Here is an 18,021-nt window from a genome sequence, read left to right on the forward strand (position 1 = left end):
TTGTGAGGAGAGATATAATGGTAGAAGTTGGGAAGAAAATGAAGACAACCAACATGATCCTTATAGACAGTATCACCAATGCAAGAGGCAGTGCCGACAACAAGAGAGAGATCCAATGCAACAACAACAATGCCGAAGACGCTGTGAGGAGAGATTTGAAGAGAGCAGACAACTTAATAAAGATAACCAATGCCAACAAGATTCTCGCAGACAATACCAACAGTGTGAGAGATATTGCCAACAGCAAGAAAGAGATCCACATAAGCAACAACAATGCCAGCAAAGCTGTGAGGAGAGGTCTGAGGGGAGAAGTTTGGATGAAAATGAAAATGAAAATGACCAACATGATCCTCGTAGACAGTATCAACAATGCAGGAGGCAATGCCAATACCAAGAGAGAGATCCAATGCATCAACAATGCCAAAGACGTTGTGAGGAGAGATTTGAAGAGAGCAGGCAACATAATGAAGATAGCCGACGTGAGCGAGATCCTCATAGAGAATATGGACAATGTGAGAGACGTTGCCAGCAACAAGAAAGAGATCCGCGTCAACAACAACAATGTCAGCAACACTGTGAGGAGAGGTCTGAGGGGAAAAGTTGGGATCAGGATGAAGACAACCAGCATGATCCTCGTAGCCAGTATAAGCAATGTAGAAGGCAGTGCCAACAGCAAGTGAGAGATCCAATACAACAACGACAATGCCAACGACATTGTGAGGAGAGATTTGAAGAGGACAAACAACATAATTTAGATAACCGACGCCAACGAGATCCTCGCAAAGAATATCAACAGTGTGCGAGACGTTGCCAACATCAAGAAAGAGATATACGTCAGCAACAACAATGCCAGCGACGCTGTGAGGAGCGACATGAAGAACAGTAACCTCGGCAACAATATGATGAAGTAGAAGATGCTAGCCATGTTGTGGCTAGTGATTCATCAACCCTATGAGTATGCAATAAATAATGAACTTTCAATAGCTCTTCATTTCATGAAATAAAAAGGTCTATTTTCCTTCTTCCCCCCCCCCTCCTCCTTGACTTCAATTGTTTTGGTGTAAAATTTCGCATGAAATTTTCCTCAGGAGTTTTCATTTAAAAAAGTTCAACTTGTAAAACACAAAAAAAGGAGTGAACTTGATTTTACGCATTAAATTTAAAGCTTTTGAAGCGAAATTTATCCTTTAAATTATACTGAAACAAGCGAAACTTTGTAAACAAAATAGAATGAATCTTGAAGGGGATTTGGATACATTAGATTCAACACTACAACCATATGTAAATGCACAAGTGGATGGAGAAAGTGAAATAAAATTTTAATTAAGGGTGATTTTCATTTGGACCCTTGAGGTTTGACTTAAATAATTTTTAGTCCAAAGATAATGATATTTTGCAATTGCATCCCTTGTGATATCTTAAAATTAAAGACATACCATTATTTTTATGACCAAAATACCCTTTGACCAGTTAAGATTGCCCCACATGTGCAAAATTAATCCAAAGGTTGTGAATGAAAAAAAGGGATTTAAGTGTAACTATAAACTTTTTAATTTATCTGACGCCTCTTAATCTTTTTAAATTTACAAAAAGGGTTTGATTTTCAGATCTAAGAATCTATATTTCGAACTCCAAATCGAGTCTCTTTCTTAAATTTCATGTTTCAGATAAGTCTCAGTCTTAGATTTTCGATTTCAGATGAGGTTTTTTTTGTTTGGATTTCAAATTTCTTTTGATTTACGTTTTTATCCTGCTCTTGAAGCTCTGCGTTTCTTACTAAGATTTCTGGTTCGTATTTCTTTTTCGGAAAATGAAATCCTAATAAGAAGCGTTGAGCAAAATATGAAATTTAAGTAAGAAACACCATCTAGACTTTATAAATTCTTAAATCTGAAGAGCAAATAAAGTTGCGGGCGAAATTTTAGACCTGACATCAAGTCAAAGTCAATTTGCAAAGAAAGCTACACTGAGAGTTATTTTTGTAAATTTAAATGTTTTAATAGCAGTTTGATAAAATAAAAAAAATTATATTTACAGTTGAGCCCATGTTTTTATTCACAACTCTCTGATAAGTTTTTGCATTATCGATCCTCATAACTGTATGGTCAAATGGACATTTTGGATATAAAAATAATGGTATATCCTTAATTAGTTTTTTGGATGCTTTGAATTAAAAATAGTTAAATCCCATAAATGAAAATTATTCTTCAAATAAATCTCTACTCAAGGGGTTCCTATGAGTGTTTTTGAGAAGCAACAGGTGAAAAGGAATGGAGAACAACAAGTTCTTGTTTTGAATTAGGGTTTTATGATTATTGTTTTTTATGCCGGAGTTCCTAGCTATTTATAGTAATTTATAATTTCAGGCAATTCCATCTGAAACAAAATTGATGACTTCACCATAAGCTTGACTTCAGCAATACCCAATTAATGCGCAACACTGTGTTGCCAACAGTCTAGATCTTGATCTCGACCGTTCGTTTCATAAAAAATAGATTTCACATTTTTGAAAATGGACGGTGGATATCAAAATTTCAGTTGAGATTTCGATGATTTTGTTGTTGCCCATTCGGATGTCAATCATTCTGTTTAGGTTCAGTAGCTAAGTCGACTAGATTTAATGCGAATTTTTTGATGAATTTCTTTAAAAAGTCAAATTAAATCCACAAATTAATATTATTTTGGTTAATTGTAATTAACAATCGTGTAAATTTTTTCCGAATGGGCCCCTTTTTCAGTAGTGGAGATCTAACGGCTGAGATCATCCTGATCGCATACATCCAGCCGTTGGATGTGTGGTGGAGAGAAGATTCTTTCCTTGGGGAAAGAGTGAGAATCTGAAGAGGAGAAGGGATCAAACATGGAAATATCAAATCAATGGTAGATTGGCAGTTGGGTTAATGCCAAGTTGGGAAGTCTTTTTCTCAAGTGGTGCTTCGCTACACGCGCACACACAAAGAAGCAGTCACTGTCAGGTTGAAGCTGACACATTTCGTGAACAACGACCACTCAACTCATCACTCGCTTTCTTCTCCAAAGTCCGAGACCGGCATCACTATTTCTAGAGAGGTTCACCGTTACTCTGCTCGGCACGGCGGCACCTGAACCTCACTCGGCGGCGGCGGTGACGACGGCGTTGATCTCCTTTGTCGCCTTTGCAATGGGGAACTGTAATTCGTTCCGGTTCCTCATTGTTTTCCTTGTATCTCTTCTTTCTCTCTGCGTTGCTGCTTCTTCTTCTTCTTCTTCTTCTTCTTCTTCTTCTTCTTCTTCTTCTTCTTCTTCTTCTCCTCTGTCCGACTCTCTCCCTCACTCCGACTTTGATGCCTTGGTGGACCTTAACGCCACTGATTCTAATGCCACAATTCCCAGATCCAGGGAGGACAGCTTAGCCGGTATGATCGATCGCGCCCTGGAGAAGGAATTCCCTGATAGTGAACAGTCCGGAGGTTTGCAGATCCGAGCTCTTTTCCATTCTCTTTCAATTTCAGCTTACACCTAAAGAATTTCCATATCTTGAGCAACAGCTATGTCTTAGTCTTGAGGGCTTAATTATACTTCTTTTTTGTTACTTGGTGCTACAAATGGCGGTTATTGGAGTAAGAGTAGGAGACGTTTCAAATTCCGGATTTCTTGATCACGGATGATTCTGTTGTTCTTTTTTAGTAATATATAGCGTGTTAATGCGGGGGTCCTTTTCTTTCGTTCTTTCTCTTTATGGTCTTTATAACTCATTTTCCAAGAAAATCGATCCCCTAGCGTGTACTGGACCCTTTTCTGTTTGCAGGTCTAAGGTCACTCTTGTTGGAGCAAAGCCCCTAGCTTTCGACAATGCATTAAATTTTCACATTTCAAGTTATTCGTTTACCATAACGAATGTAATTGGACATTTATGTATCTTTATGCTTTTCCTTATAGATCTTTAATGGTTGACTACTCCCTTTGGGAACAACCCTAACGTATAACAAAAACATAACTAGTAATGTGTATTTGATGGTACTGGTAGTGAATGTGAGATTTTGGGGCACCTAAATTTTGGTTTGTTTTGCAGAAACTGATGCTGGTAGCTTCAACAACAGTGTTGCCGGGCAACAGGTTTGTAAAGCATTCCTTGAGCATGAATTTCATATTTTTATGGACAACAAGGGAAGTGTAAAAGCGCTTCGGTGTTTATCATTTACCATCACAACTTCATAATGGTATATATTTAGTACATCGCCTATAGCGGAAGCAGTTATCTTGAATTGATTATGAGCACATTCTTCTTGTCTCCTCATCATTGAGGCAGTGGTTCCTAGATGCAATTACCCCTCTTGTGATAGTAATCAACTCGTTATTGCTGTAGAATCCATGGATAGTCTTCGTTGAGATCCAATTCATCTGAATATTTTTCATTAGTTGAGCGTTACAGAATTATGTATGCATGCTAGATCTTCTTTTCTGATCAATGTCTTGTTCTATATTTCAACTGTCTTTACTTGTGATCTTTGACCAGTTGCCTGAGTTCCTGGCATTGGGATTGGTACACTGAGTACTGAATTCTCTTTTCTAATGAATGTTGTGCTATAAATTCACCTATATCTTTGGTTGAATTTTAGTCAATTTTTTCCTGCTGTCTAAATACCCGCCATTGAAATTAGTACACAATGGTATATGCGCATATGCAAAGCTTAGTTGGAGTGTTAGAGTCAATTCCCCAGTCTCATTTGAGAGGGGCTGTGCTTGCATTATTAACTATGATTAACTAACTGGTGTGTTCAGTGAGCTGTTTGTACAGAAAATGGTGGAGTGTCATAAGTTTGTAATTTGATGCAACCAATGAATCAAACCCTAGATCCCTGATTTCATGCAGTACACACTTTCTTATGAAACCAATTCTTTATTCATCTTTTTAAATCTGAGAAAGAAAATAGTACATAAATATTTGTAGATTTTGGGGTAACTTAACAAAGCTATAGAGCTCCAAAAATTCAAAGTAAATTTAATCTTGTAGGGCCCTTTTATGATACTTACTTGGTTAACAAGATTAAATTCAAACAGCTAAAGAATGCGCCCCTCAAGATCTATATGCCATCTTGCTAATTAATATTTAATTTATCTTCCTTATATAGCATACCACTAAGCTCCAACAATAAAGCATAAATAAATTACTTCTAGTATGCTGACGACACTTAAACTAAGGCAAACAAATTTAAAAGCTATCCTGCATACCTAAGCCTCTATTATTACAATTCAACCAAGATATGGACCAAATAGATCATGCCATTGATAGTGACCATGCTGCTGTGTCAACTTATGATTTAAATTTGTAAATCAAGGGCAAATGTTTGTGAATGTTGAGACATATGCTGATTCTGAAATATAAAATGATATGCAAATCAAGGGCTTATTAGTATGGTTTTGAGACTCTGGGTGCATGTAGCATGGAGTCCTCTGGGTGTGTGTGTGTTTCTGTTGCTAAATACTATTTTTGTTTCCATTCATCAGGCAGTTCTGGAAACTGTTGCTAGAGTCAAGCCCAAGAAAAATGAAACCAAGGAAGAGAAGTAATTTTTTTTCTTAGATCACGTGAATAAAAATAATAATGTTACCTGTGTCATTTCTGTTTATTGATTAACATGAGGAAGATTCGAATTAATTTTAAACTTTCCTTTCTTTGTGGTTGATTATCTGCTAGGTCGTTTCAACTTCATGATGTTTTTAATTTGGAGAATGAGAATCATGCGGAAGATATGCCAACATTAATAGATAGAAAGGTATGTTTTGATTTCGCAATTGTAAAAATTTTGCCTATGCAAGCATGTTGGATGTGTCAAGTGACATTGTCTTTGAATGTATTGGTGCATTTATCCATGCTACTTCAATGGCTAACAGATTTTCCGTACATCGTTGTTGAATCTTATCAGGATAATGTGTTTATTATTTCTAATCCCAAATCAAAGTATCCTGTACTCCAAGTGGACTTAAGGTAAGGGTATCAAGTTCGTACTTTTTATTATTGTTGTTACTGTTATTTTCCTTTTGCTGATGTTTATCTTTAAGCTTTTCTGAAATTTCTTTTTCAGATTGATATCAGATCTTGTAGTTGTCATTGTATCTGCAGTCTGTGGTGGCATTGCTTTTGCATGTGCTGGACAACCAGTATGGACATTATTATTTACTTGTATATGCTAGTTTACTCATTATCCCATATGATATGTGTACATATCCATATGGGTGCTTTTCTCATCAATAAAATTAGTTACTGAACAACAAAAAATCTGCAGGTTATTACTGGATATTTGCTAGCTGGATCTGTTATTGGACCAGGTGGTTTAAGTTTTATCAGTGAAATGGTTCAAGTACGTTCCTTTCTCCATTAAAGCTATAACCTAAGCTTCTGAATGTTTCCCTTGCAGCTGTCTCAATTTGTTTTGTTGACTGATGTACTCTGCCATATGTTTGCTTATTCATGTAAAGAACTATGCATGACTATTGCACGAGTTACTAATCTAGTTGTATGCTTATCTATTTGTGGTCAGCATCCAGAGAGATCAGTTATGTATAGAAAGAAAACTTCTTTTTGTGTTATCTATTTATCACTTAAGTTTATTTGTGAATTATTAATTTCTGCCTTTTTTTATTTTTTTATATTTATCATGGCCCCTTTGGAAATTGAGTTTTTTCCTTGGATATAGTTCAACATATGGTTGTGTTAAAATTATGGAGAGAATGAAAAGTTAAATGCTATTTCGATGCCATAAGAAAACAAGCATTATTAAAGTTTGAGGCCTATACATATGCAGTTATTTGTATCTGAAATGGGTTTGGGTCATTCTTAGAACCATGTAAATATATCTATATGTGTGTTAAAGCATGGAAATGCAAATTGTCAAAATGACTGCTACTCCTTTCCATCTTAATGCTGATTTGTCTTTGTAGGTTGAAACGGTAGCTCAGTTTGGGGTGATTTTCCTTCTTTTTGCTTTGGGACTGGAGTTTTCTGCAACAAAGGTTGGTATCTGTTTATGGCTTTATGCTCTGTTTTCATGCACTGTCTCTCATATTTTTGAACTTGTAAGTTATATATCAAGAACTGTGATTTAGATTATTCCCTTCACATTCGCAGCTTCGTGTTGTTCGAGCTGTTTCTGTTTTAGGAGGGCTGCTTCAAATTTTCCTATTTATGTGCTTGTGTGGCATAACTGCATCGGTATGTATTTTTCTATCGATTAGTCAAGGTGTCTTCTAGCTGAATCATACCATTTTTAATTTTCAGCTGCAGGAGTATGTTTATTGTTCATCTCTGACCATAAGTTTGAAACTTAAATGCTGATAAAAACTGAAGTACCACTTAACATTCCATTAGGGTTTTGACTAAAAAGGATAAGAGCTAGCTCTGCTAGGCAATCAAGTACACCTAATCCTAATTTTTAGGCTTGAAGACATCAAGAATGAAAGAATTCATAAAGTATGACTTGGTTGATTCTTGGTTGAGTAGACTTTTCATTGCCTTTTCTTAGAATGCCAAGTCTGAGACATGGCGAATTTATATGAATTCCAGTGTCCCTCAGACTTTGAACCAGGTTTTACTTTTTGCGTGATCTATACCTGCTGAATGGAAAGAGCAGGAACTAGAACATACCAGACTAGGTATTGGATATCACATATCTGCTACTTTATAATCAGAGAAGTGTTCCTTTCCCAGTCACTTTCCCCGATCATATCTTGCTTAGGTGTGATTGCCACTTGTCCAAAGAGAACCTTGCCTCCATGTTGATTAGAAGGATGATAATTTTAAATGCCAGTTCAGAACTTCATTGTCTGTTGCATGGTTATCAAGGTATCACCTTATGTCTGAACTCTCTGATTGCTTAGTCTGGGTGGGTGCCTTGCCACCTCAATTTTTGACCCTCTCCACCATCATGGTCGCTTTGCCGCCTTGATAACTATGGTCTATTGTAAAGTTGTAACTTGAGTATTCTCTTCTGCCCTGTATCTTTTTTGAGCCGGTTCTTTTACCTATAATTAATGTCAATTTTTGAGGACATGCTTTATGCTATAAGAAACATGTTTTCTTCTGATATTTAGTTTAATTTGTTTTTTCTTAACTTTTTTTAGCACCTTGTACTTTGCAACAAATAAGATGACATGTATGCTAATGACTATACCAAACAATTGAGTTGTGCAATCTGTTTAGGTATTTGTATGTTTAACCATTTTCTCTGCCTTTTGAACCCTTAACATTGTTCTTGAAGTCATTAAATGACTTGTATGTAATAATCTATTCTAGTGCCAAGTTTTTAATTGTCTAAGTGACCGAGAACTAAATTCATCTCCAGCTTTGAGTTTCAAATGTTTAAAGATTGTTGAAAGTGCTATTTTTTGCTGTCTCTTTTGATGTTTTTGTTTTTTTTTTCAGTACTGATCTGGGTTTTTGCATGCTTTTTGCAGTTATGTGGTGGTAAAACTTCAGAGGGGGTGTTTGTTGGTGTATTCTTATCAATGTCTTCAACGGCAGTGGTAGCTATCCAGTGCTTTTCCATTTCCATGTGTATTAAATAAAAACAGATCCTCATTTATCAACAAACATAATATAGAACCTCATATGCTATGCAATTCGGCTAACCTTATCCAGACTTAATGGGGGCCTCGTACAAAATTTCTGTCTTGCAATTTCACTCTATATAGTCTTTATTTACCCTACAACATCTACATCTTTTCTCAGTCTCCCCAATTCGTTTTAATTTTACCCCTTCTCCCTCAAGCATTTAGACTTGAGCTACTCATTGAACGAAAGATATATTAGGACGCAGTCCAGCTCTGCAGGTCTTGCTGCCTTCCTCTTCTCTGTTTTCTTTTTTAACTCAAAATCCCATAGCTGGCAGTTCTTCAGACTGTCTATGAAGAGAATTATTACTTCTTTAATGCTTTTGGTGTTTCCCTATGCCACTTCATTCTTTTTCATCTTCTTCTGGATTGAAATTCTATCAAACTAAATGGCAGCAATGTATCTTTCTGATTGATGTAGTGCCGAAAATTTTATGTGGTCCCAATTACCAGAACTTGTGATCCATTGGCAAGGGTGCAAAATTTGCATGGCAAGTAATCTGTTTGTCATATGAAGAATCAAACTCACTTGAAGGTGGATTTTCTTCAGTGATCAATATGGCTAGGTCAATCCTTTGCGAATATTTAGTGTGAAACATAATATATTGTATTATTGTGGCACCTCCTCGTAGGAGGGTTGCAGCAGGTTCATAATCAACTAAAACCTTTGGCCAAAACATGTCTGTAATTGTCACTCACTTTTTGACCTTGTTATAGGTCCTTCCCTAGACTTGATGTGATGCATTGTCACCAAATTTGGTTAGAGACAGGTAATGTTAGCTGGTTGGTCTTCTTGTATCATGACATCAGCCTCCAGTTGCATTTGAAAGTAAACTAGAGCTGGTTTCTCGGTGTTTCAATGGCTTGATTAAATAATTAGTTAGTTCAAGAGAGCAGGATTCACTGTTAACTTGAAATGAGGAAATTATGAGAATATGTAACTAGTTAGGTGAACATCTGATATCATCTTTTTGGTTTTGCAGGTTTTGAAATTTTTGATGGAAAAGAATAGTATGAATGCCCTTCATGGTCAAGTTATCATAGGCACCCTTATCCTGCAGGTATCAAAATACTTTCCCGATATCTTCCAGTAAATTATATTCCTTAAAGTCCTACTGGATTTCATCACCGTTGGTGATGTTTAGGCTTTTAAAGCTTGTGATACAGCAGACATGCATGGGGCCACATTAATTTACCTGCCTTAATGGTCAAGTTTTGGCCCCAAACAACATGGGGAAGTGGCACAAAAAGGAGAGTTCAAAGTGAGAATTAGAGAAGTGCTACTACCTTATTCTGAAATGACTTTAAATGCATCTTTTAGATATTTTAGGTGCTTGTTCCTTGCTGAAAATTGACAATTGAGATTTGTGAAAGGTCCTCCCTCATCAACCCATATGCATCCATGTATGCCATCTTCCAGATTGTTTCTACATGTCACCAAACATGGTGATATTTAGTTCCTCTAAAATTAGTTTAGCCAATGTTTGGAAAAGCATTTTTGAGATTGATACATCCTGAGGAATTTGCTGGCATCTGAAGCATCCTGGATCCATCCAACAAATAAAATGGGAATGCCAGTATAACTGTCAAGCATTTCAGTCATTTGGTACAGATTCCCAGAATTCCCTTTAAAACACTGATTCTAACTGGAATCTGAAGTGTCTAATCGTATTCATTATTTATTTATTTGGGTCACACAACTTAGTTACATTTATGGATCTTCATAAAACTAAACTTGTGTAGAATATGTCAAGCATGAGTTCTAAGCTTTCTCTCTTTGCAGGACTGTGCTGTGGGTATGCTATTTGCATTGCTGCCAATTTTGGGTGGTACTTCTGGGGTTCTTCAAGGAGTAATGTCCATGACTAAATCGTGAGTGGAAGTATTTGTTTATTACATTCCTACTGTATAACATCTCTGTTGTTCAATCACTGAGACATTAACCCTTAGTCACTTGAGTTCATGCGATGGAGTACCTTACATCCATTTTGTGGTAAAAAATTCCATTCAAAAACTCTTTATTGCTTCAACTGCACAGATAATGAATTAGCCTATTCAGCGTTTGAGTATACATTTGTTGTGAGTTAATTCTTGTGAGGAGATGATATAGCAGTTCATCTGTATTTTCTTTTTGCTTTTTCCACCTTGCCGAGTTTTAACTTTCTTTTGGAATGCATCTCAACTCAAAAACTACATTCTCGCCTGTTTCCACTATCCTGGACAATATTTTTATTTTTGTAAGCTTTTTGTCACAGCCTTGGTGCTAAGCTAACTGTGCCAGCAGTTAGCACACTTAAGCATAAGTCGGTCTTTCAGCACTAGCAAGTGAGTTGGGAAGAGAAGCAGAATGGACACAGAATTTGAGAGGATGAAAGCTTGGTTGCTATTAGGAGTTAGAATGCTTTAGCTACAAGACTTGTTTGCTTGCTTAGTAGCTTGGTGGATGGATGCCAAATGTAAGAGCCATAGGATTCTTTATAGAGTTGGGTGCCTACAGTTTTTCCTCATTTGGCAAAGGTACCCATCAACCAAACAAGCTCCAGTGCAATTCAAAAAATTTCCACTCTAAACTCTTTTACGTACACTAGTTTTCTTCCCAAGTCCATCAAAGGAGTCAAGCATGACTTTGTTCTAGTAAGAGTGCTAAGTTCTGGCATGGTTGCTTACTTGCTTAGAAAGGTCTAAGGCTGTGACAACATGCTTTGGAAAGCTCTGGTGGAATGAAAGAAATTTTGAACAAACCCATGATGCAGGTGCACTCACTACCTTGGATCGATCAGAGATGGACGAGGTCCAAATCTGGTATTTAGTCTGTTAGAATATTTAGTTTTCGTAGCTTGGACTCATCTTTGTAGCATTTTTATTCTTTTTCTTAGTCATGCAAGCTGAGTGTGAGTCTTTATGAGTCTTTGTTTTGTGGTTATTGGATTTAATTAGGTGGGAGATGACATTAACACTAATTGAGGAGACAAGTTGGAGTCACTTTAAAAGTCTTTTCAGTTAGATTTCTATAGGATTTTGGATTATTACAGGTTTAGGGTAGGAATCCTTGATCATTTTTTTTTGTATACTAGATTGTAACCAAACAATACTCAGATAATTGAACAATGAGTTTAAGGGGACAGAAAACTGAAGAAGAAAGAAGAAAGATGAGGTTTGGGGTGTGGGTTGGGGGGAAGAAGAGTGCACACCCATACTTCAATTCAATTCATTCTTTTCTATAACTAGTGTTACATATCCTACCCAGATTAAAAACCTGTTTGCATAATTATGCCAGTAAATAAATAATAAAATCCCAAATATCTCTAAAATATCTCCACAGAAAACAGTGGTTCCTCCTTGCAGCTGGGCTTGGGGTCCTTCAGTGGAGAATACTCTACTATTTCCTTCTAAGTAGTGTCACTGTTCATGTTATTGTAGTGTGAATGATCACCAAAGGTGCTTCTTTCAGGTCGGTCTGCTGTATCAGTCCATCTCAACTTCTCAAGTCATGCGGCATCAGAGTTATTGAGTGCCTGCATGGTTGGTTGTGTGCCCCCCCCCCCTCCCAGAACTCTTAAGACTCTTCTCAGAGTGAGCTCTTCCCAACCAGCCCCTTCACTTGCTCCTTCCTTCGATAACTCAGGGCACATTGGAGTCATGTTTTCTGGAGCAGTAAGGTGGCATCTCCATGCTTAGTGGGAGATCTTCTAGGGTGATGTTGCTGGATTTGCAGTGCCCCCCCCCCCCCCCTTCCCACTTTCATTCCCCTTGTGTGGATATTGGAAACTCTTCCTTCATATCAGGTCGAGTGGTGCTCTTGTTTGTCACTTTGTTGGGCATTGAGATTTGACATTTTCATTACCCTTTGAAATTTTCTTTTTAGGGTGTGTCTGATGGTGTTGTGGAAAAAATGGAAGACTGTTCCATGATGGATGGAGGCTTTTTCTCTCGTTAGTTAGTTTTTTTGGTTTCTATTTGCATTAACCTTTAATCTAGCCTTTGTGAATGTAAATCTTGAATAAATATTTTTCTCAATGGCTATTTTTGTTTAGTAAGATCCCCCACATTGTGGAGCAACTTAGCTTCATTTGAGTTTCATATAACAGCAAATGAGTATGTCATCTTATTAGTGTTTTTTCCCCCTTTGGGATTTGGTTCTGGTGCTGCTGTGTTAAATTATTCTCAGATCACCTCTCATGGTTTTGTGGATACTATTTTTCTTTTATTACGAGTGTATGCATGTGCTTTCTTTAGCTTAAAGGCAACAATTTTAGCCTTATATGCTCTTGTATGTCTACGTCTGGGTGGGTAGGGTGAAAACATACCCTTGAGGTAGCCAGAATCAAGTAAATACCATAGAAATATCCCCATTAATATTTTCTGCACATCTAAATGACCTGATACAGCCCAAAGAGATGAACTCAATCTGCATGCATAAGAAGGATTGCTGGTTTGCTACTTTTTTTTTCTAGATTTAATTATTACTTGGAATATGATGTCTTTTTCCCAATAAGAACCTGAACTCCTGATTGGAGATTTTTTTTGTTTGACATAACATTGTGAACAAACAATAATCTAACTGCTTATCCTTCTTTGACTAGGCTTGTTCTCTTGATTACATTTCTGGCGATCTTGTCAATATTGTCTCGTACTTGTGTTCCTTGGTTTCTTAAGCTAATGATAAATCTTTCATCACAGGTATGGGTTCCTGAGATTAAACTTCATGAATTCTGATTCTAAGTTGTTTTGCATATTTAAATGTGTTATCTTAATGTGGATTTTAATGGTAATCTTATATGTGCAGACCAATGAACTCTATCAATTAGCATCAGTTGCATTTTGCTTACTTGTTGCTTGGGTGAGTGTGCATTTCTTAACACTTGGACCAATATCAGTTTTTCTTCAGTCCTGGTGTACTCTTTTACTTTGCCATTACCCCTCCTCTCCCTTTCTCTGCATCCTCATTTTTGGACATTATTGGGTTATTCATGCAACCATAGAAGGTGAAGTTTCCAAAAACCACAGGCATCCAACCATCTATTTTTTGTAATAAAAATCTTACCCAAATAGTCCCAACCAGAGTTGGTTGAGTGCAAGATAATGTCTAGATTACCAGTACGCATGCATGGACTTGCATTAGATGTATGCTGATACAAAGTGGGTATAGCTTCTGTGCAATGGTTAAGTCAAGTTGATTGTGAGTGCACGACTTGGAAACAGCCTCTCCTGAAAAGCAGAGGCAGCAGCAAAGGCTGAGTACGTTTGGCCCTCCCAGACCCCGCAGTTGCAGGAACCTCATCAATCATGCCTATGTTACTTGCTAGCCTAGAGTTTTATTTCACTTCCTTACAACCCAATGTGTAAACTTACAAACAGGGCCTGAAAAATTGGATTAGCTGAGTCTGATGAGGTCACGATTCCACTGATCATGTATGGAAATGAGGCTTTAGGGCTTTTATGTGATTTCAACCGATTCCTGTCTGATCCAGACAGTTATTTTAACTTTGCTTGAAAATTTTATTTTAGAAAACATGATAAAAATGGGAACAAAAAACCAAAAGAATCATGGAGACAGCTGGAATCAAAAGGCTAAACTTAGTAGATCGAAGACAGAATATCTAGTGTAACTAGCATGATCGGGCGATGATGAAGTGGTGAACGACGAAAAGAGATCCTCGAGTGATTGTTAGGACCAGGCAACAAAGTAAAAGAGGGATTAGAAGATGAGGTCCCAAAGAAAAAATAGGGTGGATGAAGTGGAGAGGGCATCCGGGGCATGTGACGGCGATTCCATTAAAGCAAAGGAAAAAAGGACCGGTCCGACCAGCATGAGACGGTGCGAGGTTGGGCGTAAAAGAATCATATAGATAAACCGGAGCAGAAAGAGAATGCAAGATGGATGAGTGGCAAAACAGGATGGATAAGATAAGAAACGACAATTAGAGTGGCGGGAGTGCTCCCATAAGTGAAAGCAAGAAAGTCGGAGGGGCACGGCCACGTCAACGGAGACCTATAAATGCTCCGTCGGAGAAGGAATAATCCATATTGAAGGAACAGAAGAGCAGGGGTAGACCAAGATATCCTTAGGAGAAGTGGTGAGAAAGGATATGTATAGCTTAGGCCTTGTATCTAGCATGGCCTTGAACAGAACTGATTGGAGGGCAAGAATCCATGTAGCCGACCCCATTTAGTTGGGAAAAGGCTTATTGTTGTTGTTGTTGTTGTTGTATAAAATATGTATCATGCTCAATTTTTGCAGGGTTCACTATATCAAAATGGTCTCTGAAGTACTTGGTTTTGGTATGCTGTAAGTGTGGTATACCATATGCTTGAGGAAGGGACTAGGAGGTGTAGTTTGTGATGTTAGCAGGACTTAATTTTTAATTAGGCCACCGTACATAGTGACCTCCCAGACGCTGCAGTGGCAGCAGCCTAGTGCACTGAGTATGCCTTTTCATGGTTGTGCATTCATATCTGTGGATGCAAAAGTTATAGATGATAGATATATGGTTATCAGTGATGAAACTTCTCTAACTAGGATTCATTGCCAATGTCCTGCTGAGTTGGCTTCCTTCATTACAGTTTATCCCTTTCACAATTTGTCATGGATTCCACAAAATATTTTCATCTGTTGTTATTCATGTAACAGAATTTTCTGAGTTGGATACTTTCTATTTTTTCAGTGTAGTGACAAACTTGGCCTAAGCCTTGAACTGGGGTCTTTTGCTGCTGGCGTCATGATATCAACAACTGATCTTGCCCAACATACACTTGAACAAGTAAGACCATTTCCTTCATTTTTTTTTCTCATTAAAAGTGTCAAAGATGTACACCAACTCCTACCACATTCCTTTTTCAGGTTGAACCAATTCGTAACTTCTTCGCTGCCTTTTTCCTTGCCAGTATTGGAATGCTGATTGATGTCCATTTCCTTTGGAACCATGTGGATATTTTACTGGCAGCTGTTATTTTGGTCATCATAGTAAAAACACTTGTGACTGCATTAGTTGTCAAAGGTTTTGGTTATAACAACAAGACATCTCTCCTTGTAAGATACAAGTAGCTATTTTTTGGATACTTGGTTTCCCATGATCCATTTTGCTTTGGACAAAGTATCTCAGATTTCAGCTTCTCATGTCTGTGTAGGTGGGCATGTCTCTGGCTCAGATTGGGGAGTTCTCTTTTGTTCTTCTTAGTCGTGCATCTAATCTTCATTTAGTGGAGGTCTCTCTCTCTCTCTCTCTCTCTCTCACACACACACACACACACGCACACCACACACACACACACACACACCCACACCCACACGCACACCCACACCCACACCCACACACCCACACCCACACCCACACCCACCTGCCCACCCCACACAAACACACACACACACATACAGACGAACAAATGCTCCATAATAAGTGTTCTGTAGTATCAAAGTTGGATTGGGGTGCTCATTGAAAAATACTGACCCTGACCATGTTTATTCAGTTTATTAATTCCTGCATAACAAGGTAATAGTGTAGTTTTAACTCCCTTGTTACACTGTTAAATATAAAAGTAATAAAACAAAAAGTGAAAATATCATGGGCACATGAGATAGAATAATAGTTAACTTTTACTTTATCTTCTGATAAGAATCAACTTGGTTTTATATGGGGTAAAAAGTGCATACCCAGGGCACAAGGCTCCAAGATATATATGCCCGCCTTCAGCCTCATTTTGCACTGAGGTTGTTTTCGGAGTTGAAGCCATGATAACTTGGTCACAATGGAGCAACCTTTCCGTTGCACCAAATCCACCATCAAAGTTGTTTGGTTTCATGTGTAACTTCAACAAAAATGTTTGTATATGTTGAATGTCATAGAATTGTTCAGTCATTTTCTTAGAATGTATTACTGGTTCTTGTTAGTGGATGTACTCAATTGGATTCTCTACACTATAAGTTGATTCATTTTGCAGGGTAAGGTGTATCTGCTACTTCTTGGAACAACAGCCCTTAGTCTGGTATGTAGACCTATTTTGAATTATGTCTCAACTGGGTGCAATATTGTCTGTATGCATGATCTGGGGAAAGCAACATACAGACTTCTAGGGTATTCACAGTGCAAATTGAATACCTTCCATGTGTGTTTGTGTAGGGCAACAAGTAGAAAAAAGTCTTAGTGTCAAACCCTTATTATGCTTTAATTGCCAGAAGGCATGTCACTACTCACCAGTGTACTATGGAAGGAGGAGGAAAAAAGAAGTCACAAGGCTTCCACCATTAGGGGGTTAGGGGACGGTCATAATGTATGCAGCCTTTTACTGCTGCTTTCACTGTCTATCTTAAAGATGTCAATACATAAAATGACTGATTACAGCATGGCCTTGTTAATTTCTGAACGTAACTTAAATTTGGAATGACAAACCATTGAAGTCCTTCTGTTCAATCAATTGAGTGTACTGGATCTCTTCTGAATACAGGTTTCTACTTTACACCCCCCAACCCACCAACAAACACGCGGAAATTAGAAAACAAATAAAAAAAAAGCCTCTAGGTCAGTCAGATAAGCTGCTGAAGCAGTGGCAGTCTCCACACCCTCTCTCCAGTAATTGGATAATTATCAGTGAGATTGTGTAAATAGGTACACCCGTGGAAGAAATGCGTGTGGGGACTAATTGATAGTCTTGGTTGAGCACAAAATGTGCATCTTGAAAATGGTTCTGGACTATATAACATCTTAAAATTAATTGGGAAATGCTCAAAATTAAAATTTTTATAGCAAAACATCAATGATGCGCCATGAGAAATGGCATATTTGCTGGTAAATGAGGCAGTTCCATGTTTGTGTTTGTGACTCATATATTTTAGAGCTGTGTCCCAGAGTGAGTTTGTGGGTCAAAGTGTGGAATGCTTACAAAGCCATTATGCAGGTGACTACCCCATTGCTTTTCAAGTTAATGCCTTATGTTTTACATCTAGGAGTGCTACTGCGATGGTTCTCCTCTGATGGTAGCCAAAGCGAGGTATTTGATCTCTCTGTGCAGTCCCCCCCCCCCCCCCAAAAAGAAAACACCCTCCCTTCTTTCTTTTTGTTTTTTGTTTTTTCTCCTTCCAAGTATAGATTTTTACTTCCGAATATATTTTTTATTTCCAGATTGGGTTTAAGGGAGAAAGCCTTAGTATGAAAGGCATTACATTGATGGAATGATGATTAAGCTCTCCTGTTTCATTAACGAAGAAAGATTAATGAAAAGCTGGAAATAAAATTTCAAGCTTTGATCTGATATGCTTCTAAATACTCTATAGAGAACACAACCAAGTGCCCAAGAGTATGGAAGAGGTAGACTGAATCACAAATTTCTTTTTTACAAGTAAGGTCTCAGTGATGTCTTTACATCTCAAACGAAGTTTGCAACGGAGGCGGCCTTAGTGCTTGTTAAATGAATATTGGAAGGAGAAGTCCACCAGGA

At 37.7% G+C, this 18,021-nt stretch overlaps 1 protein-coding gene across 2 annotated transcripts; it reads left to right on the plus strand.

Annotated features, from left to right (window-relative positions):
• The first annotated feature begins 2,953 nt into the window (after window positions 1-2,953).
• LOC149021645 (K(+) efflux antiporter 4-like) lies at window positions 2,954-17,804 on the plus strand. 2 transcript variants are annotated; one of them, XM_089149871.1, is made up of 20 exons: window positions 2,956-3,449; window positions 4,052-4,095; window positions 5,488-5,546; window positions 5,678-5,756; window positions 5,907-5,968; window positions 6,066-6,141; window positions 6,267-6,341; window positions 6,922-6,993; window positions 7,109-7,192; window positions 8,434-8,502; window positions 9,573-9,650; window positions 10,373-10,461; window positions 13,173-13,269; window positions 13,376-13,429; window positions 15,255-15,350; window positions 15,431-15,619; window positions 15,718-15,795; window positions 16,528-16,572; window positions 17,482-17,574; window positions 17,706-17,804. In XM_089149871.1, the coding sequence occupies exons 1-20, from the start codon at window positions 3,161-3,163 to the stop codon at window positions 17,757-17,759; spliced, it is 1,782 nt and encodes a 593-aa protein (XP_089005997.1). In that variant the 5' UTR covers window positions 2,956-3,160; the 3' UTR covers window positions 17,760-17,804. The 2 variants fall into 2 exon arrangements, with proteins under 2 accessions (XP_089005996.1, XP_089005997.1); XM_089149870.1 differs by lacking the exons at window positions 17,482-17,574; window positions 17,706-17,804 and having other exon boundaries at window positions 2,954-3,449; window positions 16,528-17,475.
• The last annotated feature ends 217 nt before the right edge of the window (window positions 17,805-18,021 follow it).

This window comes from Hakea prostrata, chromosome 3 (assembly GCF_041222555.1).
Source record: "Hakea prostrata isolate BN-2017 chromosome 3, UWA_Hpros_2, whole genome shotgun sequence".
Lineage (NCBI taxonomy): Eukaryota > Viridiplantae > Streptophyta > Magnoliopsida > Proteales > Proteaceae > Hakea > Hakea prostrata.